Source organism: Aspergillus brunneoviolaceus, assembly GCF_003184695.1.
Source record: "Aspergillus brunneoviolaceus CBS 621.78 unplaced genomic scaffold BO95scaffold_35, whole genome shotgun sequence".
In the NCBI taxonomy this organism is placed as follows: domain Eukaryota; kingdom Fungi; phylum Ascomycota; class Eurotiomycetes; order Eurotiales; family Aspergillaceae; genus Aspergillus; species Aspergillus brunneoviolaceus.
Genome location: NW_020290765.1, coordinates 286,366 through 308,291, shown reverse-complemented (window position 1 = coordinate 308,291; position 21,926 = coordinate 286,366). Strand labels below are relative to the sequence as shown.

The following is a 21,926-nucleotide window of genomic DNA, read 5'->3' as shown; positions in this document are numbered from 1 at the left end:
CCCCCGCGCGGACGATCACTTGGTTTTCTCCATCTTGGAAGTTCCAGTTTCCAGTGCCACTGTTTAAGGTATCTTTCCCCGCCTGGGGAAATCCTAGCTGTGTGTGTCTCCCTAAAGCACTTGAGCACTTCAGCACTTACGAGACTCCTACAACTAACTTACCGTTACCATTGAGTCTTCCTATCTTATAGTCATCGAGACGAAACCAGTTGCAATACACCCAAAACATAAACCAGTAGATACCTTTGTAAGCTGGAGCTGTGAATCAACCAACCAACCCAAGAAATGAACACACCTCCCTTTCTTCAGCGGGCTAACACCCCTGTCCAAGTCGAATGTACCTCGGACCGAAGAATAAGATGGTGGCTTGATTGATCTACTTCAGTACAGTACTTCCCCTCCCGAGTCTATAGGTGAGCCATACCGACCCTTACCTCCTCACCTTGAAGGACAAGACTACCATCTCGAGCGACATCAACCACACAAACAACCACTACTCCCAGAACATCCAGACCGTACAAGACGCAGTACTGTACCATAATACCCCACAGTCCACCCTCACGGTACATGTAACTAACGCCAGATTACCCTCCAAATCGGCAATTGATCACCTGACCCAGACAGGTCGGCTACTGCCCACCCCTGCCCTGCTGACACCACCACTTAATCCCACCAATCAGCTCGCCCCCCCCGAATTCCGAACTGCACCCATGACGTAGAAGCTGTCGTCTATTGAAATTCCCGGATTGAGAAGATTCAAGTTGCCGCCCTGGGCATGCACGCATCCGTCATGCTCATAACCCCTATCTGCATGCGGTGGGTTTAAGGTTATCAACAGAACGATGGGATAGAGAGAAGGGATCTTGAAGGGTTGGCTTGGTATGGAATTCTGTCTGCTGTATTGTTGCATGGTTTGCGAAGCTTGTTTCTGTAATTTACCTTCTTCGATGGGGCTTCACCCTCGGAGCGAGATAGCCCGACCGTAGGGGGACGAGACGTCGGGGATTCGGGGTAATTGCTGCTGGTCGGTTCGTGATTCCCTGCTGTTTGTGCGAGCTGGCATGTCATATATGGGTGATTCTCGGGGTAATATCTACCTCTCGCGAGGGAGGGATACGTTGGGAGGGGGCATGTTGATGCGTCCACGGGGGGGAAGTATGTCAGGTTCATCGCTCACGGCAGTCGGGATACCATGCACACCGCGCTAAAAAAAGGTTTCTATATACAGTACATCAGATCGTTTGGATCTTGCCTGCTTGCTTGCTTGCTTTTACGTCGGGTCTAGTCCATCCAAGTCACGCTCTTGGTGACAAGGAATTCCTCCAGTCCTTGGGATGAGTTGAACCGGCCCCATCCGCTGTTCTTCACTCCGCCGTGGGGAAGGACGGGCTCGTCATGGACAGTCATGCTGTTGATATGGACGGCACTGCAAGCGTGGCGGTTAGCAAACTGGATTCGGGGGTCAGGCACAGAAGGATACGTACCCTGATTGGATTTTCCGCGCCATCGCCAGACCTTTGCGCAGGTCCTCCGTGAACACCGCCGCAGACAGGCCATACCCACTGTTATTCGCCAGGCGGATGGCTTCTTCGTCGCTGTCCACCACCATACAGGCCGCCAACGAAGCGAAGGCCTCTTCTTGCCATACGGCCATGTTCTCCGTCACATCGCCGAGAAGAATTGGGGGCATGCGCACGCCACCTCCAGCCTGGGCTGTCTTCTCATCCACCGAGCCAGAAAGCAGCTGGGCGCCATTCTCAAGGGCATTCCACACCAGCCGTTCGACCCGCTTCTTGGATGCTATGTTGACCAGCGTCGGAGGAGGCGACGAGGAGTCAAGGTTGGAGTTAAGCGCCGCCTTGAGCGCGTCGATGAAAGCCGGGGCGATGGAGGAGTGAACAAGGATGCGGTCCGTGGACATGCAGATTTGCCCCGACTACAGTGGCGTCAGAATGTCCCTCCCCCTCAGGAAATCGGATAGCAAAAAGAGAACTTACATTGAGGTAAGCACCCGCTAGGACGCCCTTCACGGCGGTCTCGATGTTGGCATCCGCGCGCACGATGGCACTGTTCTTGCCGCCCAACTCCATCAAGCAGGGCTTGAGGTTCTGCCCACAGACCGCGGCAAGCTTTCGGCCCACGGCCGTGCTGCCGGTGAAGTTGATTTTGCGCACCGCCGGGTGCTCAACCATGGCATTGACTACCGCAGGGGCATCCTGCGGCCGGCAGGAAATCAGGTTAAAGCAACCGGCTGGCACGCCTGCATCCACGAACGCACGGGCCAGCGCCCAGTAGCTGCAGGGAGTGGCTTCGGAGGATTTAAGGATGGTTGTGTTACCGGCGGCGAGCGCGCAGGCGGCCGCACGAACACCAAAGACGTACGGGGCGTTCCTTTTTTGGACAAAGTAAGTCAGTCAATCTAATCGCACATCCCCGAGTTGTGGAGAGAACGTTGCCTGCCTTGCTCAACGACTGGGAGAACACGAAACATACCAAGGGACAATGCCCAGAATGACCCCCATGGGCTCCCTGTAGATCATCGCACTTTGACCCTCTTCCTCAACGACGGGCACACTGCCACAAATGGAAGTGATGCGCCCCGCAATGTCCCTGAGCATGCGAATCCCGAGTGGAACGATGAAGAACTGCGACGCACCCACATCTGCGCCCATCTCCGTCCGCATGTACTCCGCGTTCTGCTCGAGGCGACTTTCCAGAATGTCAGCCGCCTTCAGGAGAATATCCCGCCGCACGGTGGGTTTGGTCTGCGACCACGCTGGAAAGGCCGCCTCTGCTGCCTCCACGGCGCGGATGGCATCTTGCGGGGAGGCAGAGGCAGCTGCCCAGCAAGGCTCGTTGGTGTAGGGGCTGATGACGTCGAATGTAGACTCTGCTAACTCCTCCTTTCCATTGATGATCAAGGGGATTACCGGGGGACGAGTGGGAGGTGCAGTCACCGCTGGTTTCGTAGCGAGGTGAGTATTCGTCATGGTGGGAAGGTAGGTGGTCTGTAGTATACTAGACTCAAAATCAAGCAAGTAGATCAAAGCATGCACTGGAATTGATATACACCCTGGCAAAAACCTGCAGGGTTCTGGCTTGGACCCCGCCACAGAGAGGGAGTACGATCTCCATTTTAAGTATGGCTGCTGGGTTGGCGAGGGAAGAATAAACCAGGTCAACAAGAACGGGTCGGACGGTTAATCCCCACTTCCGACTCAGCCTAGAGACTGTAGCAACATCGCTATGATTAGTGCAATCAACCATCACTTATTCTTGGTACTTATGGTCTCAGTGCAATTTATTCCATGTCATGCGGATTGTGGCCCTGAATTGGACCTTCTCAAGGCTATACTACTGAATATGCTCATGCTGCAAGTGATTCATTGTCTACATGCTTTGCACATGGCATGCCGTCATGCCAGTCGATCCCAACGATGATTTTTACCTATTCCAGCTGACAGCGGATTAACCTTACTGAGACTATTGAAGATGCTAACTGCCCTAGACTCAACCTTGTCCCCCAAACGACGTACCAAGTGATTCTTCATCGATTTAAGAACTGTGTGTGGGCATCGTTCCGGTGCATTTGAACAGGAGGTCATCCCTTGACTTGCCGGCCTTTTTAACCGATGGGCACTGCACCGTTGATTTTAGGTAACGCACGACCTTTCTGGGCGTCACGGACAATTGATCGGCGGTGCCGACCATGGTCCAGCACCGCGAAAGGTGTAGACTATTGCTCCTAGTCAACAAGAAGAGCAGGACAAACCCCATTGGCAAAGATCGAGGGAGCACTTTTGTCAGCGCAATCAATTGGGCGAAGCGATGAATCGGTTCTGGACTCTTTACGGCCGAAAGCACAGGATTCAATTTCGACTCCAGTTGTCTGTGGTGGTGGAGTCTCCACTCAGCGTGGTGGAGCAGCCTGGCCGGAGGGGAGACTCGGTGGGTTCTGGCTTCCTGGCATCTTGGTCAATCAAAGGGCGATCTGACTCCGATGATCATCTGTATCGGGGAAGAGAAGAGCTGAAATGCTCCATCCCAGTTCCCTCTTTGGCTGCTAGGCTGCCATTCATATGCGCATATTTGTCTGCCCATACCGGATTTGACCGGCCAGTAGTCGAATCGTTCGTGCAGGTGCAGAGCGATGGTGGTGAGTGCGCGACTTGTGGAAGATTCCATCTCTTGATACTCATAATTGTCAGATTCTCTCCAAGTTTGTGTCACGAGAAAAGGAGGCTGATGCCTCGGTTGCATTATTACTTTGTACTACTCCGTAAGTATAAAGGCAATCAATCGAAAGCCGATGGTCGTCAAGCTTGACTAAATCGGTACCGTCATAACTAATTAACTAATCTCCATGGTCCGAACCCGCGGAACCCCGCCCTGAGCCGATTGAGGCAAGCGTGGCGGGATGGCGCCGAATTCCCGTCGGAGTTTGAACTGACTCGTTCCAATCTCTCTCTCTCTCTCTCTCTCACGCACACTCTCTCCCGCTCCTACCCGTCCAGAACCCTTGGTTCTTGGGTTCTTTCTTTGGACGGTGGAGCTCAATTTTAAATGGCACGAGCCATCCCATCTGCAAACCGCTAGTCGTGCGTGGTTTCACCTCCTACTCTGTTTGCATAATCAGCATAATCAATTAGCTGCTTCTGCTCCTGCCTTTTCTAGAATAACCGATGCATCAGGACGATAATCCCTGTATAAGCTCATTTGGCCGAGTCTACGAACCACCCGCAGAAAATTTCGGTCACCGCTCTGCAGAGAACCCCTCATGAGGAGTTAATTACGTGCATACGAACTCCAACGTTGCCTTGCCACGCGCTGACGCAAATCCTCTGATCTCGGCTCGTGCTTTCTCAAGATCGGCGGGTGAAGGCCTCTTTTGCCATGTTGAAGCAATCACCTACTCCACCGTGGCAGTAAAGTGGTCCTAGTCATCGGTGTCGAGCTGGGAACGAGATTGCCCAGTGCTTCACACAATGTCTCAAGCTTCCAATAAATGACAAATGCGCCAGTTCGCAAGCACTAGTAGGCGAGGATCCTTCGCTCCGGAGTTCCTCTGCTGGGACCCATCGGGCAGGTTCTCATATGATCTGGCTATGCAATGTGTAGTCTACATATTGAGCGAGTTTCCACTTCTTTCTCCGTATTCCGTGAGCCTCTGTCTTCATTTATGCTAATTGCTGTTCGACCTGGGGGTGGCCCTCATATCGATCGTCAATATCTGGGATCGCTACAACACTTTTCTGAGGCGTTGATACCACTGCTGGGGCCTAGGATCCACCCCCGTGTACATACTCAATCAATGATGTTGTGATTGTCACATTTCACTTAAACATATACCCAGTCATTCATTTTACCCAAATCCAATCTCTTCATCCAACTATAAACCTTTTGCCAATACATCCACCATGGTCCTCACTGCGAGAGGGAAGGAGATGATATGCATCGTGTCGGTGCTGGTCGGTCTCTCCTTTATTGCAGTCATACTGCGTGCGTTCGCCAGACTGAAGCGACGAGTACGCTTTGGCGTTGACGACTATCTTTCCTTTGCGTCAATTATACTCCTCCTCGGCATGCTGATCGAACTGGGGCTCTGTAAGTCGAGCGACGCTGCCATCACCTCGAAAGCCCGCTAACCTCACACCCAGGGGTGACCATCGGAGGCAACGGAGCCCACCAAAACAGCCTGAATGTTGACACCATGATGAACTTCTACAAGGTAAACCCATCTGTCCTATCTACAGACACCCGATCAAGCAACTGACCGCCCGAACACATAGATCTTCCTGGCCAACCAATTCACCTACTTCCTCCTCTGCCCGGCCATCAAAATCTCGATCATCTGTTTCTACCGCCGGGTCTTCACAACCAAGCCCTTCCAATGGATCACCCTGGGGATCAACATCCTGATCACCCTGTGGGGGATCGCCATCTTCCTGGCCTGCGCGCTGCAGTGCCGGCCGCTGCGCGCCTACTGGGACCACAGCGTAGCCGGGCAATGCCTGGACGGGATGACGCTGATCATCACGAACCAGGCGTTCAACGTGCTGATGGACTTTGTGATCTTGGTGCTTCCGATCCCGATGATCTGGGGGCTACACCGCGCCTGGCAGGACAAGCTGGCGCTGAACGGGGTGTTCGCGCTGGGCGCCTTCGTCTGCTTCGCCAGCATCTACCGGATCGTCGTCCTCTTCTGGATCGACAACGCCGACACCACCTACACCGTCTACCAAGCCACGCTGTGGACCCACGTCGAGCCCTCCATCGGGCTCATCTGCTCGTGTCTGCCCATCATCCGCGGCCTGTTCCCGCGCTTCAAGGTCCCCAGCCACCGCCGCTACCGCTCCGCCCCTTACTACATCCCCACCGACGTCAGCACCTCGCAGTTCGTCGTCTCCACCGGCGCCAAGTCATCCCCTAGCGGTGCTGCTGCGGCGGCGGCGGCGGCAGCCTCCGACTTCTACAAAATGGAAGAAGGCCTCGGCTCGCGCTCCACCTCGACCGACGAGCGCGACGGCTCAACCTCGTCCATCTTCGCGCCGAACCACTACAACCACCACCACCACCCCATGGACATTACCGTGCGCACGGATATCAAGATCAGCGAGGATAGCTCGAACGGTCGTGCATAAGAGACCTTGCAGACTTCGCTAGAACCTCAACCCAGCAACCTCGGCTAAAACTTTCAACGAACCAGTCAGCACCCAGGCGCAACACCCGAGACAGAAACGGCATCACTGATCACGCATGGGTTACCGCGCCATCTGCCCTCATGGCGTCAGTGTCGAGATGTCAATCCCATCACGAAAATCCACATATAAGGCTGAACCGTGTTACCCGGTTCGCGTCGCCAGGGGTCTGAAACACCTTGCATCCAATCAGCTCCCGCGCTGCGTCGAGATGTCAACCGATCACGAAAATCCACCCCTAGGGCTGAAGCTCCTGGCTGTGTCACTTGGGACGTGTGGACGCGTCGGGGGGCCCAATCAGGTGTGCTGGTGCTGGCGAGATATGAATGTATCACGAAAATCCACTTTTAGGGCTGGAGACGTGTCTTTTGTTGGGACGTGAGGGGGTTGCCATGTGGGAGGGGATTTTGGTGGTGATGGTGATGGTGATCTGATAAGATTTGGTGGGGTGTTTGGGTGGTGAATGGTGAGTGGGTGGAGTGAATGGAGCAGTGGGTGGTGATGCCTTCCGTTCCTGCCTCTGTACGAGCTCACTGAGGTGAGATGGTCCGGCGAGGATAAGCGATGCTTGAGGCTGGATCGTGGTATACCCTATGGCGAGGACGGAGGAGTATGCTTCCTTTGGACAGAACCCCTCGGACCAGAGGGCGGATTTCCTCGGCTGTGTTCACATTCAAGGCGGAGGGAAAAGACACAGTACCCCCAAATGAGGTAGCAGGGATCTACTACGCTCCTCTTCTACCTTGACACACTCTTTGCTTTCAACTTGTCGATTTCATAGAACAGAAAACTTAGAATAGACGAACGCTAATGACTGCAACGAAGATTATGACTTATTGTATTTTTTTCCCTTTCCCACCATCCAGCTCTTTTCCATCTGATAGAACTCCATGTTTCTGACCCTACCTCTCAGCCGGAAGAGATTCTCATGTGACCACCTGAAAAGAGTCCCTTTGAAGACCGTACTGCGCCCATAATTAACCGAGCACCCTCAATGCACCGCCGCCTGCTCAGCGGCAAACTCCTAGACTCAAAGTTAGCACTCCTGCCCCATGCTCTTCCAACAAGAAACAGGCCCACCTACCGGAAACGCCTCCGTAATACTCGTAGCCACGCGCTCGACATCCTCCGCCAGACTCTGCACGCCCGCATCCCACTGCCGAATGTGCCTCCCGAAGGCGACCGACGACGACCCGGCCGCGGCCTCGAAGTGAATGACCCCGTCGATCTGATCGATAGTCCCCTTCAAGCGACCCTGCTCGACCATGCGCGCCGCATACGCCTCGGCCTTCTCGCCCGCCGTGAACTCGCCGCTCCCCTGCAGCCCCAGGATCACGGCCAACGCATCCGTGGTGATGTTCTCGTAGAGCTTACTCGCCGCAACAAGGTTGTGCTCGACGACGGCCTTATCCAGCACGGTGGAGCCATCGGCGGTGACGGCCAGCTGGTGGGGGGCCAAGCGCAGGGCGAAGGCGGCGACCTCGGCGGGCACGAGCAAGCGATCGAGGAACATCTTCTCGAGGATGGCGAACTCGTCGACCGAGGTGGCGCGCTCGTCCTTGTACAGGGTGCCCAGCAGGCGGGCGCGCTGGGGCCCCGCGGGCGCCAGCACCGCGCAGCGGATGGCGGCCGCCAGCGCGTGCAGCCGGTCCGACTCGTCCACGAGGCCGGCCGCCAGACTCACGCCGAAGTACTCCTGGCTGGCGTCGAGGAACCGCCGGCGGGCGTCGAAGATGCGCGCCTGCGCCAGCTTGAAGTGCAGTTTCAGCTCCGGGTCCGCGATCTTGGTCGGCAGGTTCTTGATCCGGTTGAGGACGGCCTCCGCGCTCGTCGTGTCGTCCTCCTCCAGGTACAGCCGCACGATCCGGATCCACAGCCGCACCTTCGACAGGTCCGTCACCTGCCGCTGCGAGCTATCGATGTGGATCCCCTGCAGCGCCCGCGCCGCCGCGATGTAGTCTTCTTCCGCCTCGTACGCGTCCGCCAGGATCTCCCGGATCGAGGCGTCTTGCTCCTCGACGGAGGTCGAGCGCGACTGCAGCAGCGTCACGGCGTGTTGGCCGACGGTGATTTTGGTCTCCGACGGGAGCGGCCGGAGGAGGGTGACGAAGAGGTCGAGGAGGGGCCGGGCGGCTACGATGCTGAGGCTTTCGCTGAGGATCGAGTCCAGGTAGGCGATGAGGTCTTGGGGCAGTTGGGCGGGTGGGGTTGTGTTGACGAGCTCGGTGAGTAGGTTGGTGTATTGTTGGAGCTTGGTGGGCGTGTTGGTCGAGGCTTCGATCTCCGATAATGCGGAGGTGAGTTTTTGGGAGGCCATGGTGGGGGATGTCGAGAGGGGTTTGTCAGGGGTGGGATGGGATAGTATTTGTCACAGTTTAGGAGTGCTGTTAAAAAGACTGTTGGAGTGTTGGCATAAATGTCGTGGCAGATTGGATATGTTGCTCTGTCGATGGCAGACGTCGGTGATGGAAGCTGGAGGTGGAGGATCGCTTATCGATAAGCGGCTCGGCCCTGTGAGGTTGGTTTGCTCAGCTCTGATTAAGGCATAACACACCACGGTCTTCACCCTTCAGATTGACAGTTCAATTAGCCCATTCCTCATCGAATTGCACCTGGAGGGGCATGTGCGAGAGGTCAAGAGCTTGCTAAGGTGCTGTCATAGCTGGGATGGTCACCTTACCGGAATCTAATGCAGGATTGTGTTACTTCTATCAATCAGTCTTACCTTCAATCACTTCCAGGCATCTACCCAGATGTCTCATGCAGCTAGTAATCATGAAACAGGAAATGCTATTCCTCACTAAGTTTGTTCTACCGCATCTGTGAACCGAAACAAAGAATAAGTTAAGAACACTGAACTTAAGTCTAAACAAAGAACTCAATAAAGCTTCTAAACACAGGCTGGAGTGTTTCTACCATTCACCCCCCAGGGTTTGCCACACCGCCTTGAAACCCGCCCGCCCGTTGAACTGCAAAGCGGAGAGAAAGAAAGAGACCGAAGCATGCAACCTCCCCCCATCAATTAACTCTCACTCTTCCCCCTCGTCCACCTTTCTCACCACTTTCCCGGATACTGCATTGAATGTCGCTCAATCTCGAAATTAAGACGCCCTCGCCTTCGTGAACTGCCGCCTGAGTGATCCTCCCCGACATCTCGCGCCACCGCAACAACCCACTTGTCTGGCGTCATGGTTCCCCAAATCAAGCAGGATCCAGACGCTCAGACGGCGCCATACATCAAACCCGACCCCGAGAGCAAAGACACCGTCCTCGCCGACATCGACGACGAGGACCTGTACGAAGATGCCGGCGATCTCGATTTCTCGCAGGCGCAGCGGAGCGTATGGCTCTCGCGCCTGCCCCGGTCGCTATGGGAGCATTGGTCGAACATAACCAACAACCTGGACGACGACGAGGAGGTTCAGATCGGAACGATGAGAGTGGAAGGGACGCCGAACGATATCAAACGAGTAAGCGACCATCCCGTAGAAGATCCGGATTGAGCTTGATTTCCCCTCTCGGGATAGCTTGGTGTCGGGAATGAATCGCGCATGAGCTAACCACCGGGCTTCTCTCGCCTTGTAGGTCAGTTTGCGCATCCCCGAGCGAGACGATAACCGCGAAATCCCCAAAGATTATATCCTGCAGCGACAGACGATAAACACGGAAATCACGTCGCACTCGACGCAAAACACCTACCTCTTTACGGAACGAGATATCCCCGGCCAGGAAAATCGCATGGTGGTCTTCGGCGAGGCCCGCTCCGCGCTGTACGAGTCGATGAAGCGCGAGATGAAGAAGAAGGAGCGCAAGAAGAAGTGGGAGCCCTACGTGCGCAAGACTGTGCCTAGTATGTATTCTCCGGGGGGAGGTGCCGGGCTTGATGTTGTGGTCGCTTACACGGACACTAGAACAAACGGCGCTGGTTGGTAGTATTGGGGAAGAGTTTAACTGCCTGCCGGTTGAGAACGAGGAATTCCGAATGTTGTCGGAAAAGAAGGCAATGGAGGCGCTGAAACCCAAGCGTGAGACCGTCTTCATCGATAAGATTCCGGGCAAACTACTCCAGTCGCGGAATGCGCTGCCGAGCGACAAGGGTGCATTTGTGGTAAGTTGTGGATATACTGAATTTCTTGTATGCAGATCTTATGCTAAATCACCGATCAGCAAGCTACCAAGCCCGCCAAGCTCAAGGCCCAGGAGAACAAAACCACGCGTATGCCGCAGAACGAGCTGCTGGATCTCATCTACCAGGCCTTCCGCGAGTACAAGTACTGGCCTTTTAAGACGCTCAAGGCCCGGCTACGACAGCCTGAGGCATATCTCAAGCAAACTTTGGAGTTGGTGGCTCATTTGGTCAAGTCGGGAGACTTTGCGATGACCTGGGAGCTCAAGCCGGAATTCAAGGAGAGCAACTATGCGACCGCGATGGCCTATGGCAATGCCAAGGAGGAGCTTCCTCCTGGTCTCGACTATAACTTTGATGAAGCCTCGGAGGATGATCCGATGGCGTCGGGAATGGTGACTGATAATGACGATGCACAGTTTGAGAATGTTGTCTAAAGAGCACGGGATGTATCTTGCATAGGCCATGGCGTTTTCTCTCTTCTTTCACTCTCTTTTGGGTTACTGGAGTGATGCTTTTCATACAGATTTGTTTTAGATACATCTAGTGAGGGTTTAGACCACTGGCTCACCCATCACATACCAGTTATCGATTCTCATTGTATCACAATACTTAAGTAGACTTCAAGTAAGGCCAGCCACCTTGGCCCAGCGAGGATCAACATTCTTGCCATGTACATGCTGCTTCTACACGGTTGAATGACGCAATCACGTGACTCATTTGCCGCTGACGGCTTTCGTCACTCACTCTCCCATATCAACAACACGCTCAGTAGCTTGACTCCCTTTCACGACTCAACCAACCTTTCAAAAACAGACAACACCCTAATCTCACAGAGACTTTCTAACGCGACCGGTGATTTGACTTCATCACCATGACAGAAGATCAAGATCTCATGGCTAAGATCAGCCAGCTTGCTGGTAAGCCGGAGCTTCATTCATCCTTGCGCGCGAGCGCCCTCATCCAGCTGCAACCCGCTAAACCCCTCGACACCAGGCCAGATCAACCGACATAAAAACCAACACACCGAGTCCCCTTACACCAGCGAAATCCCCGCCGGCCAATATGCATCACGGCATGTGCCATCGCGGGGACGAGGCTGGGCACCGTATCGCGGCCGACAGTACCACCCCCGCGGCGGCCGCCCTGTCGCTGCCCCCCACCGCCACCGAACGCTCATCCTCAACAACACCACCACGGCTTCGGGAACCCCCGGCTCAACGCCTTCTGCGGGAGTCGGGGCGGATACTGAAGGGGAAGCCAGCAGCAGCACCACCACCAACAACAACAAATGGGTGGCGAAGCGCGACCGGCACATGCAGTTGATCAACTCGGCCATTTACGACAAGGAGGCTCAGTCGCGCGCCAAGGCGATGGAGGCGAGCCGCAAGGCAAAGTCGCAGAAGAAGGCTCAGATCGAGCAGGCCAGAGTGCTACGGTATGCGCAGGGCCATGGTCGGATGTATCAACCGTCGGGGTTCGGCGCCCCGCCGCAGGTTGCTACCACTGCTACCGCCGTTGCCGCGGGTGAGCCGGGTGCGGAATACCAGGTTCTGGTCAACGAGGTGCCCTTCCGAGTTGCGCGCGGCGGAAGTAAATTAATCAGAGTGTCTGGTGCGTGTTTCTATTTCCGGATTTTTGGTTTCTTTCTCTCTGTCTGAGGATGCTCCCCCCTGTGTACGAGAGCTGGCTTACCGATGGTAGATGATCCGAACACAGCCAACAACACGCCCAAGAGAGTCACGATCGCTGGAGTGGTCTTTGTGCGCAGCAAAAATGGTAACCTGCACCGGCTGGGTGCCGTTACGTCGAAAAGGTGACTGTCTTGTGCTGAACATTATGTGCTTGCACTCACATGTATTACAGAAAGCCGATGGCGATTAAGAAGAAGGACGCTCTGTGCCAGCGATTTACTACTACGGGTACCGACACTTTCCCCACGATAGGCTTTCGGCCGCCTATTATCCCTTTGCCCCCCTTCCCTTTCCCGTCTGCTTGCCTTGGATGAGTGCTAACCAGACTGCGTATCGGATGATTTTAGGCAGTTGCTACAAAGGACCCTTGTGTCCCTACACGCACGACCCTCACAAAGTCGCCATTTGCAAGGACTTTCTTCAGACTGGTAAATGCAACTCAGGTATGAGTTGCGATCTCTCCCATGAGCCTTCGCCCCACCGATCCCCTGCATGTGTGCATTTTCTTCGCGGGCGCTGCGCAAACCCCGAGTGTCGCTACGCCCATGTTAGGGTGACACCTGGCGCTCCTGTGTGCAGAGACTTTGCCATCCTAGGATACTGCGAGAAAGGCGCCGAGTGCGACCAACGACACGTGCACGAGTGTCCCGACTACGCCAACACGGGCGTGTGCCATAAGAAAAACTGCCGATTGCCCCATGTCGACCGCGCAGGGCAGATTAGGAAGAATGCCGCCACCAAGACTGAGGGCGACGATGATGACGAGGAGTCGGACGCCTCCAGCGATGACGAAGAATACGACGCAATCGACTCGGATGACGTCGACTCGGACGATCTCGACGACGATGAGCCGGAGCTCGTCGCTGCTGCCGGGGATGACATTGGTGACCTCGCGCGGCAGCAGGACTTTGTCCCCCTCTAATTGTTCACCCTTTTGCCCACTGACACCCGTAGCAGTTCTGTAATTGACACTTGGCTGTGATAGTATGGAATTGAATAGGATCGCTGGCAGAATCTGAAACAAGACGAAGTGAAGAAAAAAAAAAGAAAGTGAAACTGGGATGCAAGAAGAAACAAAAACAAGGAATGGAGACAGTGAAATCAGACTTGCTTTGGAATAAGTTTTTTGATACCTCATGGACCGTCTGTCGTGTACCAGTTGCAGGCAATGATACCCCTCCTCAGGATGTTTCGTATGTCAATTGATTGAAGATAGAAATGAGACTGTGCTTTGGACTTGAATTGGGCGAGCATTGAATATTGTACTCCCTATGATCGTGTCTCCAGGTGAGTACAGTGTAGCACTTGACTATGGTGAGGAACGAATGAAGGAAGGGAGAAATCCCCGCGGTGCAGGACCATCCACACTGCTCTGCTTCGATCTTCATGTCTGATTTAGTCCGTACTGCACCTCCCCAGTACATACAGCATCATGAGCCAGGGGGGCGGAGGGAGGGGAGATCAGGCAGTACCCATCAGTGAGTCACTCGACCGAGTGAATAGTCGGTGATCATCAGGTAATTTGGGTTAGCTACCTTATCTTCCCTGACTTAACTTCCAGCTAGCTACTGGGTCAATTTCCATTAACCCAGCTAATTAACCCCTAATAAAGCATTCGAATAAGTATCTATGCAGTGTCAAACCCCATTCCCATAACCCCCTCCACATCCACATCCACATCCACATTCAAACCCACACCCCGTGGATCCGCAACCGAGGAACATGCAATGCAATGCAGGCTCCCTTCCCTATCTTTTCCTCCTTCCTATCTCTCCAAACGAACCAGGGGCCCATTCTCTCCTCCCAGGTCGGTGAAGAGATGCTGCAACCAACGGTGATGGACTCTTCCTGGCAATCTCGCCGCATCACTGGTTGCTTCATCTGATGCTCATTTGAATCCGGGGGTAAGGCCTTTCGTCTGGGTAGATTTTGCTATTCCTACCTAACGCGCGCTGCTCCAGTCCGTCAGACGGTGACCGCGTGTTCTTGGGGTAAGAAGAGGGACTGTTTCATGTTTGCAAGGCGTTGATCTGCTGGTGGGCTGGTGGCCATCCGATGTTCCACGGAAGCTGGATGCAGTATCCGTGGGGAATCGTCTCACACCGCACCTGCATAGGGAGTCAGTCAGTCTGTCGGTCACTCAATAACGATCCTACAGACCGTGAGTGAGGAGCAAGAGGCGGTCCGAACGCCCACCGCAACAAGCGCATAGCGCACACACTAAATCACACATGTTGTGCTGCATGACAAGGCGATCCGATCCCCCTGGTCCATGCAGCAATGCAGCAATGCAGCCAAATCCGTGCCTGATTCTTTCTGTCTGCTGCTGCTGCTGCTGCTACTTCTGTTCTGGCTTCTCTCCTTTTTTCCTTCAGCTCTTTCTCATCACCGCTCATTGGGGACAAAGCTGCTACCCCGCCAATCGTCATTCTTCCGGTCAATACCGAATAGCTTCCTTCTTTCCTTGGTTCCCGGGAAATAGAACCTGAAACTGCAGGACCTCGTTCACTAACTTCCTGGGGGGAAATATCGACTCTCTTCCGATAGGGGGAAGTGGGACCTGAGGGATGTGCTGACTCGGTCCACATCGTGCTGCTCCTCTTTTCTCCATCCTCGCTGCGCTTGCCTCCGTCATCCTCTACTGTTCCTGGTACCTACCGATTCATCCGTCGGGCTGACTGAACCTCTATCTCGCGTGGTTCTGATACCTTTGACCTCACTGTCGGACCCGCTCAGACGAACCGTGATTCGTGGTTACACGTAGATCAGGTCAGTTTGAAACACTCCGCAAGCTCTCTACCTTGCTTCGTTCAAGGCTGATGCTACACAGTAGTCATGAATTATTGGCCTATGAGAAAGGAGAAGGTCAGGTCAAAACACACCTCCGTGGATGAACGGACACTTCCTGTCATTAGTGTTCGTCCCTGGTGTCATCCATTGCAACCATGCCCGGAGTGCAGATGTTTCAAGGACCTCACCACCAATGCTTCGCATTTTCCTAGAACTTGGGGCTTACGATGTACATAGTAATGCCGGTCAATGGCTGCTCTGCCCTACGCCGTGACTAGTAGGTAGGTATCGGTAGCTACCGCGTTGGGCAACAATCACATCATGCAATCACATTCTTGATTTACGGCCAATCATTTCCAAAGCAACCGAGCAACAACCGGGCTACTGACCTCTTTCCCGACTTGAATCCTAGCATAGCTAATAACCGGACGGCTCTGCTGATCGGGATAAGCGTTGCAGGCGGGTTTGATCGCCCATTCGCACTAATTGACTTATGAGGGTTTTCTCCCGTGCGTGGTTGTTGATCTGCCACGGGGATGTGTGGTTACTTACATCGTGACAATCGGACTTGACGCAAAGTGCCCACGGAGCTTTAGAATATCCACTATGATACTGATACCCATTTGCTTCGAGAAAGGCGGTTTACTTGGGATATCCCGTCTGCCTTGACATCAAGCGCTCCAGCTCCACCGTTAAACATTCCCAATTGGGGCTCCCGCCGGCCCTTTGTACTGTACACCGCCAGAATGACATCTCTAGGAATTTCATTCCGCCGAGCAATTACCCGGAACAGTGGCTGTCACCGAGATTATGTCCTGAATATAATGCCGGGGACGGTGATCTCCTTTCCGCGATGGCGACTTTTTTGACGGCGGAAACTTTGTTCGACCGCTTCTCTTTACGTACGCCACACACGCACGGCCTATTTCATCCAGGAACCAGGTCCCCACACTTTATTCCGTTGTATACCCACCACGCACGCACACCGTACCTGTTCACCTCCCTCCCTCCTTTGGTTTCGATGCTTCCCCATCTGCACCTCCAAAAATCTCCTGCCTACCGCTCGGAGAACACTCGCCTTGGTCGTGTTTCATGTTCACCGACTACCACATCCGATTGGGAGCTTTGGGGGGGTTTTTCTTGTGCGTTGTCGGATTGTGATTTGTCTTTGGTGGGGAGGGGAGTGGCACACGAGGTGGGGAGAGAGGGCGAATCTGGCATCAGTCCTTTTTACTGTGTGGTATGGTTGTGGTGTTGCAGAAGATGATCTCGGGGACTTTTTTTCGGTGGTAAGTGCGTGCATGTATGTATGCATTGCAGCAACGGCAACCGGGTGAGCAGGAGATTAGTTTGTGCATGGCGATAGAAGGGAGAGGAGCTGTTGATTGCCCCCTCCCCGCCTCCTTCTTCTCTTCTAGGCACTGTGCATAGCTAGCCCTTCACGCGATTATCGCGAGAAGCGACGGGATACATACCGTAGGTACGGGTGGGATCAGGGTTAGGTAAGCATTCTAGAAGATCCCTCATTCGAGCTTTGTGCAGGGCTTGCAGCGAATCGGTCAAGCTCTGTGTCAGTTTAGAGCAGCAAATCATGTACTGTACCGTAGTCTTCGATGCAGACAAGAGCCTTGCTTCGATCTTGACCTTCGTACGAAGGTTCGCGATATTGATATCTGATAGCCGACGGTTTGATAAACCCGAAGAACAAGGCATCGAATCAAACTGACCCCTCGAATTCGAATTCCCTATCCTTTCGATTCTCGAGGCACCTTAGCAATCCTTAGTTGGTTTGGGGAACTTGCAAGCTCCAGTAGCCGGTTGTAGCTGTCCACCACCACGATGTACCCTACACAACGCTTGTCAGACCCATAACAACCAACAACCTTTCACATATCTGTCTACTAGATACCTATCACGAGCCTCTCATTCTCCCCGCGGGGCTACTGGATGGACTTGACCTGAAACACTAACTCATCATCCCCCATACCCGCAGCCGTTGGAAACGGATGGGAACCTTGTGCCTTGCTTTTCGTTAGTGAGTGCATACTGCGTTAGTCGGGTGGTAGTTACACTATCTGATCGGTACGTACAGTATGTGGACTAGACGATTTCATCCTATTAGAGGGTGGTAGGAGGTATGTCGCGCGTTGTTTGCTGGCTTCTAGTTGCTGGCACGGGTATGTTTGGCGCTTGGTTTTTGGGGTTTGTGGTCTGTATGTGTGTATGTACCCCATCTTTGACAGGATGTGGGATGGGACTTGTTACTTGGGTTTGCAGGGGATGTTTTATCATGGGAGGGGGAAGGTTATGGGCCTTACTGACAGCATAGTACTATGACTCACCTCGTGGTGAAGATACAGTATAGAGGGTATGCTAGGGTAAACTAGAGCTATGATAAGAGGTGGTGTAGGAGGATGGAAGCTGGCTAGCTACCGGCTGATATTCGCAAGTCGGATCTGTTATCTCTTGCCTTGGATCTGAGCTGCGATGCATGTGGGTGTACGTCTGGATGTATGTTTGGATGTAGTGTAAGTGTAGTGTGTATGCATGTACTGCATGTGTGTTGTGCTGCACTATATGAGTAAGATGGGCCGGGTATCGCGGTACAATATCTCGTGAATTGATAGTAGTGCCTGGGAACATGACGTTCTCTCTCCTCGGGTTGTTGTTGGTTGGCGATAGATAATGTTGTGAGGATTGATGCTGTGCGGGGGTGGACTATAAGGCTGTATGACTATTGGTAGTCAGTGAGTTGATAGTTAGTGATTTAGTGCTTGGAAGTAGCTACTAGTTCTATTACTATTGATAAAAGAGTAGATAAGAGATTCTATGCTGTTGCTCCTGACAATGTTGTTCCTGCTCCCTTCCAAGGTATCAATCCTATCGCCACAAAATGCAGCATTCGCACCCACGCAACAACAGTACAGTACTAACAACCCAAACACCCACAAAATCAGCCTTTACCACATTTCCCCAGTGCCAAACACCATCAACATAGCCTCCTCGTGTTTCAGATCCTGTCCCCTCGAGAGCCTACAGCATAAGATCAGGGCCACGAGAAAGAAACAACAAAGCACAGCATAACCCCACCATATCAAAAAGAACTACAGCGCAACCCCATCCCTCTGTCCAAGCACAAACCAAACCACACCACACACAAGCTGCACCTTTACTCCTACCCCCTCACTGCCCACGAACCAAGGATGAACAGGGATAGCATGCCAAATGCACGACATAAGTCCTACAGTCTTGCAACCGAGCCCGCATGTAGGTTTAGCCTTTCCTGCCATCCTCGTGCAGCATCCATTTCGACCCAAAAGCTACCTAGGCTTGCTCCCAGACAGCAGCAATCTCGCCTCACTCGTGGCTCTTTCCCGGTGCCAGACCAAGGTCCAGATTGGTGGTCGGTGCCACTGCACTGCTTTTTTTTTTTCTCGGAAGGGAGAGTTGGGATTCCGGTTGGCGATCCGAGCGGAGTGACGGCTTGATTATGGTATGGGTACGGGTATTCTGTAGGGTAAGAGTGGATGTAGGCTGTTTGGGGAGGGAAAGGGGGAAGGGTACGGAGTACTAGGTAAGTGATGTGATGAGGTGAGTGGTGTTCCCCGCATGGGATGGGGTTGGAGGAAAGCACTGATGCCTTACTTGTGCTTTTTTTCGGTATGTACAAGGACTGCAGTGTGGTTAATGGTGGTAGATGGTGAGGTACATACAATACTAGGTAGCGAGGTTAATTTGCTGGGTTTGGGGCGCAGGGTCACGGTCCGACACCGTAGGTTTGGGTCGGTGGTTTGGGGCTTGGGGCTGAGGGGTTGAGGTCTTGGGTTGTTTGGGTGGTTTGGTTTATTCTTAGCAGTTACGGAGTTGTTAGGCATGGTGTTGACAACTTCGGGTGGAGGTTGTTGGGGTTCTGGGGCTTGGGTAGAGAGTGATGCTTCTGGAGTTCCTCGTACGTTAGGAGACTTGATGCACTGGAAGGTACGGTTCCAAGGAACGAATGCTAATGACATAATCACTCTCTACTAAACTTCCTCTGTACTGTATGTAGGTGGGTAGATGAGGTAACTCCCGATTACCTAGTACGAGTACCTCGCGATAGACAATGCAGATGACGAGTGCGATTAAGCTCACTCAACCCCCATCGTCTCGTGGTATCCCCTTCCTCCTTGTGCGTATACCTAAAGAGGATACCCCAAGCATACAGGCTCAGTAGCTTCCACCGCTCAGCTCGGTTATCGCTCGCTGCGGTTGACCCGGATTTCGTATCCTCGATCCTGACTCGGCGTCATTCTTCCTCTGAGATTCTGGTTCTGTGATGTATACTGTACTCTAGACCTGACTCCGCATCAGGTCTGCATTTTGCAGTCGCATTCTGGTGTGATGCACCGGGCGTGTCGGTAACCGGAGCGGGCAGTTGCAATAACCCACGCTAAACCGTACCGAGACCAAGATGGGATGGTCTGGGCTGGATCACTGGATCTCAATAAACGGGCCGGCCCTAACGGTACCAGAGATGGATCGTTGTTTACATACTCTACTTTAGTCCACAGTAAAAACAGCAAACCACTATGTACTGGGAAGAACGGCTAACTACAAAACCACAGGAAGAATATCGTCATCGGGGAATCTAGCCTACGACTAGGCCGCTTCTCATTCTCAATGTCACACCGGCCCCGAATCCATTGGCTTCGACTCAACCGAGCAACGGACTCAACTCGTCCTGATTTACCCGTATTGTATGACAACACCCCGTCCCGTCCCTCTGTCCATCTGATCCTCTCCCCCTCCCCCTCTCTCTGCTGCTCCTCGCACCAGACTTGAGTGGGTATCCCTTCGCACTGTCTGATTAAGTACGATGCCTGTTCCCGGAAAATAAAGCAGAACTCATCATATCCCTCCCCAGGAAGCGATCATGAGACGGTTAGGAGGGGCTGAGGAAATGGGATGCACCTTGACTGAGAAACGGGCACAGACGTTCACTCGTTCGGGCAGCATCGAGGCTACCAGTACCGAGTAACGACCGGTGGGCTACGACCAACCCACGGGCCACGGGCCACGGCCCCTCTATCCACAGTCCACAGTCCACAGTCCACAATGCGCACCGTTGCTCTGCTAACGTAACCCACCATCCCCCCCTCCCATCCCTCGGTTCAGGTACAGTGCCTACTGGGAAACTGGAACCAGTGATAGAGTCGCCTCCCGAGTCATTTGCTCAGCCAGGTACCAATCGTTCTGCCGCAGATGTGATGAGAAACCGTTTGAAGAAAGACATCACGAACACCCAGAAGTTTAGCCCTGCCACGCGGGTTTTGTCGGGCTGCGACGTTTACCGTATAGTGTCGGTAGGTACTAGGGTACTAGGTCAGTTAGAGGGGTCAGTTTGAGCCGTTAATCGATAGGCTACCGATAACCGATGGGAACTGGCCGCCCCACCTTTCCCTCCTCCATCCATGGGATCTATCGCTATCATCCATCAGAAATCCTATCGCTTCTTGCCTTCAGATACCGACCACCACTGCTTTTTGTCTCTCCCGTTCGGCAACGGGAACGTGATACTCCGGACTTCAGCGAAGGATGGTGTATTTTGCTTACGACTTATGTGATTGACTGACTGATTGATGAAATACGAAAAAGGCAGCGAGGGCTACTAGGTTATGTCTTCCATCGCAGTTGGAATTAGACGGAGGGAGGGGTGGAATGACCGACACCGACGGCAGTCAGTCCTACCGCCCTTCCACTTTCAACCAACCTTGGATTAGGTTAGCTTTGCGGCTTAGGGTTGACCTTCCTTTTGAGATCCAGGTAATCTGACCTCTCTAGCTTCGCTCGTTCTGCCTGCGAAAAGCCAAACCTGCACGATACTGATGTGATGTGCATCGCATTTGAAGAGCTTATTACGCTCTCTCCTATGTTATGTATTGTACCGTGCTGGAGTATGTGCAGTCCCTACCCAAGCGAAGCCATAGTAGATCTCGTGTATGCCCTGTGTGCACAGTGCACTGTGCAGTGCACTGTGCACCCGGAGTCGACCGACCGAGTAAGTAGTCTACTCCGTCCGCATGGACCAAGAAGAAACCAAAAGTACGAATCCCAGCCAGAAAGGCTAGAGGGCGATCGGGGCCGAAACGAACGAAAGGACCGTGTGAGCGAAGGAAGGGCCTGTGAGGAAGATCACGGGCCAACTTCTTTTTCCTTTCCGTCGGTTGATCAGAGGGAAGCAGTAGCAGCAGCAGCACGATGAATAATTTAAATTAGATACTAACTAACTACGGAGTAGAGTATATATCAACGTATGTACATAGGCTTCTATGTATACATGTATATATGTGGTATGTCAGTAAGTTTTTTCGCAGGCAAGCGCCGCGCCGCGCCCATGAGATAGGTAGATAGATACCTAGTCATGGAGCACGAGAAGCGTCATGATTGTTATTCGTTCGTAAAAAGAGACATTGATTATTCATGTTTTAACATTTTCGTCTCTCTCTCTTGTCTTGAGTCGTTCTTTTATTTTTTTCCCCTGCCAGTTCCGCTGCACGTCTGCCCAACGAAGCATCCAATGATCGCGGCTCGTTAATCTCGGGAACAGTCAGAAATCCTCGCCTCGTCTTTTGACTTTTC

At 53.3% G+C, this 21,926-nt stretch overlaps 8 protein-coding genes across 8 annotated transcripts; 5 read left to right on the top strand and 3 right to left on the bottom strand.

Annotated features, from left to right (window-relative positions):
• Positions 1-387: 387 nt before the first annotated feature.
• On the bottom strand, positions 388-1,187 carry BO95DRAFT_443016 (uncharacterized protein). The gene has a single exon (XM_025586574.1). The coding sequence runs from the start codon at positions 1,168-1,170 to the stop codon at positions 832-834; it is 339 nt and encodes a 112-aa protein (XP_025442135.1). The 5' UTR covers positions 1,171-1,187; the 3' UTR covers positions 388-831.
• A 94-nt stretch (positions 1,188-1,281) lies between these two features.
• On the bottom strand, positions 1,282-2,990 carry BO95DRAFT_363453 (aldehyde dehydrogenase; the record flags this gene model as incomplete). Its single annotated transcript, XM_025582617.1, has 4 exons — positions 1,282-1,426; positions 1,485-1,936; positions 1,998-2,391; positions 2,494-2,990. 4 exons carry the CDS (start codon positions 2,988-2,990, stop codon positions 1,282-1,284), a joined length of 1,488 nt encoding a protein of 495 aa, XP_025442134.1.
• Positions 2,991-3,716: 726 nt separating this feature from the next.
• Positions 3,717-4,669, top strand: BO95DRAFT_137191 (uncharacterized protein). The gene has a single exon (XM_025580557.1). It carries the CDS (start codon positions 3,829-3,831, stop codon positions 4,324-4,326), a length of 498 nt encoding a protein of 165 aa, XP_025442133.1. The 5' UTR covers positions 3,717-3,828; the 3' UTR covers positions 4,327-4,669.
• Positions 4,670-5,302: 633 nt separating this feature from the next.
• On the top strand, positions 5,303-6,952 carry BO95DRAFT_137159 (uncharacterized protein). The gene is made up of 3 exons (XM_025580556.1): positions 5,303-5,604; positions 5,658-5,728; positions 5,790-6,952. Exons 1-3 carry the CDS (start codon positions 5,418-5,420, stop codon positions 6,639-6,641), a joined length of 1,110 nt encoding a protein of 369 aa, XP_025442132.1. The 5' UTR covers positions 5,303-5,417; the 3' UTR covers positions 6,642-6,952.
• A 737-nt stretch (positions 6,953-7,689) lies between these two features.
• On the bottom strand, positions 7,690-9,120 carry BO95DRAFT_514606 (COP9 signalosome complex subunit 4; the record flags this gene model as incomplete). The annotated part of the gene is made up of 2 exons (XM_025591687.1): positions 7,783-9,120; positions 7,690-7,722 (listed from the first exon to the last, which is right to left on the bottom strand). The coding sequence occupies exons 1-2, from the start codon at positions 9,013-9,015 to the stop codon at positions 7,690-7,692; spliced, it is 1,266 nt and encodes a 421-aa protein (XP_025442131.1). The 5' UTR covers positions 9,016-9,120.
• Positions 9,121-9,713: 593 nt separating this feature from the next.
• BO95DRAFT_443012 (transcription factor IIF subunit TFG2) lies at positions 9,714-11,415 on the top strand. The gene is made up of 4 exons (XM_025586573.1): positions 9,714-10,168; positions 10,284-10,548; positions 10,610-10,806; positions 10,866-11,415. Exons 1-4 carry the CDS (start codon positions 9,887-9,889, stop codon positions 11,259-11,261), a joined length of 1,140 nt encoding a protein of 379 aa, XP_025442130.1. The 5' UTR covers positions 9,714-9,886; the 3' UTR covers positions 11,262-11,415.
• A 283-nt stretch (positions 11,416-11,698) lies between these two features.
• On the top strand, positions 11,699-13,440 carry BO95DRAFT_363465 (CCCH zinc finger protein; the record flags this gene model as incomplete). The annotated part of the gene is made up of 5 exons (XM_025582618.1): positions 11,699-11,744; positions 11,821-12,438; positions 12,529-12,640; positions 12,691-12,746; positions 12,866-13,440. The coding sequence occupies 5 exons, from the start codon at positions 11,699-11,701 to the stop codon at positions 13,438-13,440; spliced, it is 1,407 nt and encodes a 468-aa protein (XP_025442129.1).
• Positions 13,441-19,830: 6,390 nt separating this feature from the next.
• On the top strand, positions 19,831-20,849 carry BO95DRAFT_136963 (uncharacterized protein). The gene is made up of 2 exons (XM_025580555.1): positions 19,831-20,044; positions 20,281-20,849. Exons 1-2 carry the CDS (start codon positions 19,968-19,970, stop codon positions 20,690-20,692), a joined length of 489 nt encoding a protein of 162 aa, XP_025442128.1. The 5' UTR covers positions 19,831-19,967; the 3' UTR covers positions 20,693-20,849.
• Positions 20,850-21,926: the final 1,077 nt, after the last annotated feature.